The sequence below is a fragment of the Augochlora pura genome, chromosome 1, assembly GCF_028453695.1.
Source record: "Augochlora pura isolate Apur16 chromosome 1, APUR_v2.2.1, whole genome shotgun sequence".
Lineage (NCBI taxonomy): Eukaryota > Metazoa > Arthropoda > Insecta > Hymenoptera > Halictidae > Augochlora > Augochlora pura.
The window spans coordinates 13,772,171-13,778,030 of NC_135772.1; the positions used below are offsets into that span (position 1 = coordinate 13,772,171).

A 5,860-nucleotide genomic window follows, 5' to 3' on the forward strand; every position below is an offset into this window, starting at 1 on the left:
AGAACGAGGAGGCCATTCTACTGAACCTCTTCGCTCTATCCATAAACTTACTGCTTGCTATAAGAATTGCTATAACAAAGTCGGTTTGTGTTATTAAATTTGCAACTTATTAATGAAATCTCGTTGATGCTAGCATAATTATCTCGTGTTAACTTTGAACATATTCCTGAATCAATTTAACTATGATTTCCTAAAATCTTGAACCACTTTCTGGTTAACAGGCTGTATACTTAAAGAAGAAAGCAACAATAAATTATCGATTAACACAAAATGAGACTAACATTCTCGTAAACATGAATCTAACAATCATTAACAATAAGCTTTCGTTAACATATAAGCTTTCTCGAGTTCAAAAAACAACTGTCACAATTTGCTATTAATAAGACTAATAAAATTGCACGAGCTTCAAACGTTTCTTTTTTGTAAAATAATAGCATTAAATTGTAAGCATAGTGTATTCTTAATTGACGACATGAAAAGTAATAATTTAAGTGCGAATAATAATGGTTGGTAACGGTAACGAAACGAGTATATTGTGATTTCACGTTGGTAAGTGGCATATCGTATAGAGAAATCAGTAATAAAATTACCAAGTTATACAAATTATAAGAAGAAACTTTAGCACGTCTGGAGATGTCATTAAAAAAGAAAGTAGGAAGGAAGTCTGAAGCTCGTTACAAGAACATTTTGTAGGAAGGAAAGTACAAGAAGATCCATTGATAAGTGTTCCCACAATTACTGCATTGTTAGAAAACTTTGTTGAGAGTTTCGAAAACGTTATTGCCACGGTATAAATTGGACAACTGTTAATATGTTAATAGAATTCGTCAATATTTTTGTGGGCTTGAAAAAGCAGATCTTGTGTCTGTAAGTTCTGAATTATAAATTATTCTTGTTTGTTAGTTTATACAATTCTAAATTACAATTTATAATAATCGTTTTGACAAGCAAAAATTCTATTTTTTAAACACTATTTACAAACGACAGCTATTTTACAAAATAGCTTCCTGGTGAATAAGCTTTGAATTAAATTAAAAAATTATTTAAACGAAATTATTCGCTAACTCATGTACTAATAACATTAATTTCCAACCCATAAACTGAAAACTTCTATTTCTCGGTTCTGTCCACGTTTCTGAGCAAACTAACCACCAGAATTGATGACAACCTGCATTCCCTTTAAAACAATTTTCAACTACATCGCTAAAAATTTATTTACAGAAAGTATAAGTATAACATTCCAGGTATCAAAGTTTAACAGACATGTGACGTTTCTTTTTTCATTCATTAGAAACTAAAATGAACTTCCACCAGAATATCACGAAATCGGAAAACGATTCCTACCTTTATTTTCCAGATGTGACGTTCGTCTTTTGTAAATAAATATATCTTAAACATTTTTGCTTTATTAAACCATACGCTTTCATCCAGCGAAAATTCGATTATTTTCTGTTACCAGACACTGTAGAATGCCTCACCACCTCCTAATTAGGACGTAATTTAAACGGACAGACATTAGGGCGTATTTTCAAACAAGTTGTTCACGTATTTATACATATAAAACATAATAGAAAGTATATACCGAAACTAGGTGAAGTATCAGTCGATACTGGGGATCCTTTGCGTAACTATTCCCCGACAAGCGTGTACGAGTTAATTGCATAGACAGAAGGAAAGCTGCGAGAACGCCACGCAGCCCGGTAATAAAGGCGTCAAGACGCTGTTCAGGTTTCCGGACAACTCTATAAATAAATTTTAAACGCGCGAGCCTCGGCGATTTCACGAAAAAAAGTGAAAAGGACCGGAAAGTTTCGAAAGTGCAAGCGTTTCTTTCCAACTTTCCTCTTCCGTTCCAGATGCTGTCGAGAGGAGCGATCTGTCTGCTCCTGGTGACCTTGACGCTGAGCGGCAGCCAGTGCGCCACCAGATACTTCGTGAAGATGAGGACGAACGCGTCCGAAATGTTCAGGACGAGAATGGACAATCAAAGAGTCCTCGAAGACTCGATGGCGGCTCCGTCGAGCCAATTGCGTAGCTTCCGGCCCGACGACGACAGGAGAACGAAGGACATCAAGCTCGAGGACGAGCACAAGAACATGTTCGAGACGTCCACGTTCAATCCGGACGTGTTGAACAAGTTTCTCGAGGAGTACGCGAACAAGATCAAGGGGAGCACCGAGAAGTATCCTAAGTATCCCTTCAGAATCGTGAAGCCTGCGGAGCCTCTGCTCTTGGAGGTGGACGACACTACGACGCATCCGACCAGTGTCAGCTACGACCACGAAACTAAATTTGACGCGAACGTGGAGAACACTACGTCAGCTGATGACGCGGTAAGATTTTTCCTTTATTCACATTTTGTTGTGAGATAGCCTGGTCAACAGTTTGGATAACTACTGGTTTCAGCTGAGCGAAGGTTTGAACGACACCCTGAAGAGGAACAAGTACTACGGTGCAAACTCGTATGAGGATCGCAACGGTTGGGTCACCCTGGAAGCAATTCCTTGGTCCAAAAGCAAAATTTCCAAATGGCAGGCGACCGCTACTACCCAACGCCCCTGGCCGGAAGTGAAACCATGGGAGAAACCCGGCGCGGGGAAGCCGTGGGCCTCCGACTATGCTGTTAGACCAATTTATGAAAATAATAAGCCATGGTAATCAAACCATTCTTATTTAACTAAAAGTAAAACTTCATCGATCGAATTCTACAGTCGCTACTGCGTTAGACTTCGGATTATTTAAATTCTTTTAGCGTGACTTTAGAAATTATATGAGACGGCTCTGACTTCTATCCCTGAATCTTACGTTTTGATAGGTGAACATAATGAAAGAATATAGATCATCAATTTATATATAGGACTTTTCTTTTGCTATACATTTTTAACCCGGGGTGACGAAAATTGGAGCAAGCACGGAAACTGAGACATCTACTCTACTTAATTATAATAATAATAATAATAATAATAATAAGACATCTACCAAACTGTTCCAGGTACCAAGAGAAACCGAAGCCTACTTGGCCAGAGACGAGCAACGAAAAGCCATGGCAGAAGCTCACCACACGTCCCTCTTACTATCCGGACAAGAACGAAGAGAACCAAGCACAGAAATGGCCGCCGGAGAGGCCATCGTGGAACAAGTACAGCGATCGTCCAAACGGCGACATAATCACAGACAATCGTCCGGCGAACTTCCCCAACTCTTGGAACAGGCCACAGCCCACGAAACCTAGCTACCAGTTTCTAGACCGGTACTCCGATAAGAATCAACCGGAGGAGAACAACGATTGGCACGATTTCCCTAATCGCTACGACGACCGTCCTCGGCCCACCACCGAGAGACCCGGCTTCTCTCAGTATCAATACGTGAACAACCATCCTCAGAGCTATCCCGGGAACAGCGACGGTCAGTGGGTCCTGTTGTCCACCAACAGAGGTTACTCGAAATCCAGACAGAGATCGATAAAGATCGACTCCACGCCGTCTACGAATGGCACGAAAGTCGTCGGGGGGAGAAAAGAGGAGCACGATCCAGCTATTGCCGTGATGACGTCGAAGAGACAGGTTAGGCTAGATCTTGAAGATTTTCTTCGATATACGAAGATTGTTAAGTAAACTTCGTGTAAAGAAAAAATATAAGAAAATGAAAAGTGCTGAAAATTATAGTACGCGACAAGGAGTCTCGTCTGAAACAAGAAATCCCGTTCAAAATCAATTTTCAACTTTTCAATTTCAAAAGTTCAAGGATCGAAATGTAAATTGTGGATCTGTCGTTGACTGATTAAAGTTGTATCGTTGGAATGTTTGTTCGTCGATGCGGTCGGAACAAATAGTATCCGGGAGTGTCCGGCGATTGCAATCGCTTGATGAAGTATGGTTTTCCTAGGTCAGGCTGACGGTGTTACCGTCACTCAACGGTACGAACACTACCACATCTCACGGAGGGCTGCTGGAAGTGGAGAAGACCTTCAAGAGCGTAGATCAGAGCCGGAAGGAGTACGAGCAGGAAAGGCAGACGTTGCCCGCCATTTTGAAGAGGAGGCCGATCAGAAATACGCTCGGCAATCAGCCATCTAATTCAGCAGTGTTGGCGGCTGTCGGTGCAGGTCTGTGACAGCTTATTTAGAATTTTGCAGTAGGGAAGATTGGGTAGGCTGGAACCCATATCTTTATAAACAATATTTTTATTACTATCTTTACTTCAACCTTGTAGATTTGAAGCGCGGACTTGGCTTATAGTTCTATTATATTTATATTCCTACGTAGTTATTTCATCTCTCATATTCTTGTCTCTCTTTCTCTCTCTAATATCTATGTTAGAGTGAAATAGACTGAAACGATTACAATAATATAATTGTTGATTTGATTTTACATGTTTGATATAATTATCATAAATTAATACGATTACTACGTTCAGAATTTGATATAGAATATTTGCATTTGCAACATAATTAAAGCCTTGAACGTTAGTTCAATAATCTACATAATCAATAAATATTTATACCGTCTTAATGATAATACATAAAATGTAAAAATATAAAATGCTTAAGCAAAAATAATTCAATACTGCGTAAACTGCAAATCTGTATGTACATTAGCATCTTTTTAGAATATTTTATAAAACATCTTGCTAATATAAATTAAGGTGAGATAAACAAATTTCAGAGCCACGAACTTGTAAAATTTTTACAATGAATACAGTAATTGAATATATCCATTAAGGATTTATATTCTATATTTTATTAAGAATTTATTAACGTATTAATTTTGTTCTCTTTAGGAATATTACCGGCAACAATGGCGATGATGATACCAATGATACTTGGCCGTCGAAAGAAGAGAGACCTATTTTCTCCTAACCCAAGACTGCTCGATCATCGTGACACAGTCATGCATATTCGTGTGCCTACAAATAAACGACGCCAAGGAACGAAGCTAAGATAGGGGAAGCGAATTAACGGAGAAAAAGAAAGTCTCTGATAATGGAGAAGAATGAATAATCCTTGAGTTCAGCGACAATTATGGAGTGAACCTCTTATAACATGGAAAAGAATGGCGTTTAAAAACGAGAACGTTTTGGGGGAGAAATTAATTTCGTATCACCGAGGAACTCTGTATCACGAGTTCCATTCTAATCATCACTGACCTCAGCATTGGAAAGTGAAATCGTCTCGGAACACCCTAAACTCTTTCACACGAGGCAAAACACTTTGAATTTTCTTTGCCATTCGCCGATCTTCTCTTTAATCTTACATCGCTCACTAACCTTCTTAAATTAATAGAAGATATTTTGTTCTTTCATCGAATGTATCGGTAATAGTATCATAGATTTCGAATTATTCAACAAAACGTTTGATATGAAATTTCACAAAAATGTTTCGCGATCGTGTACGCTATCAAAATAAGCTCGTATGTAAGAAAACTGCGAACGCGTTACTCGCAACGTTGTTTTAAGCAAACATGGGGGAGGTTCGACGTAGATCCAATGTTCTTCATTCCGCATAAGCTAACCCTTGTTACTCGTTACGAACTGTAAAGTTAATACCGCTAATTAATGTTTATTTAGTGAATTGTTAAAAGAAGGATAATATGTCAGTGTGTATCGTGAACGACAGCAAACGGAGAGATGCTGTGTATTTGTATTACATATGTTACGTACGCGTCAGGATATCATACGGAAGCACATATTATTTATTTATTTATTTATTTAATATATTTATTTATAATATACTTTACAGTGTTTCGTATATTTCGTCGTTCGCTTAAATACTTAATAAAACGTATAAGTACCAGAAAGAGACGTCGAAAATAGAAACTTCGCGTCCTAATAAAATAGAACTTTTCGCCAGAAGTTTTTCGAG

The 5,860-nt window shown here is 38.4% G+C and overlaps 1 protein-coding gene across 11 annotated transcripts in view; it reads left to right on the forward strand.

Annotated features, from left to right (window-relative positions):
• Positions 1-5,729, forward strand: part of LOC144470965 (uncharacterized) — a 46,382-nt gene extending 40,653 nt beyond the window's left edge. For all 11 annotated transcript variants that reach the window (XM_078182587.1, XM_078182604.1, XM_078182596.1 and 8 more), the window contains 5 exons: positions 1,857-2,333; positions 2,407-2,654; positions 2,993-3,563; positions 3,886-4,105; positions 4,780-5,729. In XM_078182587.1, the coding sequence (XP_078038713.1) occupies positions 1,857-2,333; positions 2,407-2,654; positions 2,993-3,563; positions 3,886-4,105; positions 4,780-4,943 (1,680 nt within the window). In that variant the 3' untranslated portion in view covers positions 4,944-5,729. The remainder of the gene's footprint in view (positions 1-1,856; positions 2,334-2,406; positions 2,655-2,992; positions 3,564-3,885; positions 4,106-4,779) is intronic.
• The last annotated feature ends 131 nt before the right edge of the window (positions 5,730-5,860 follow it).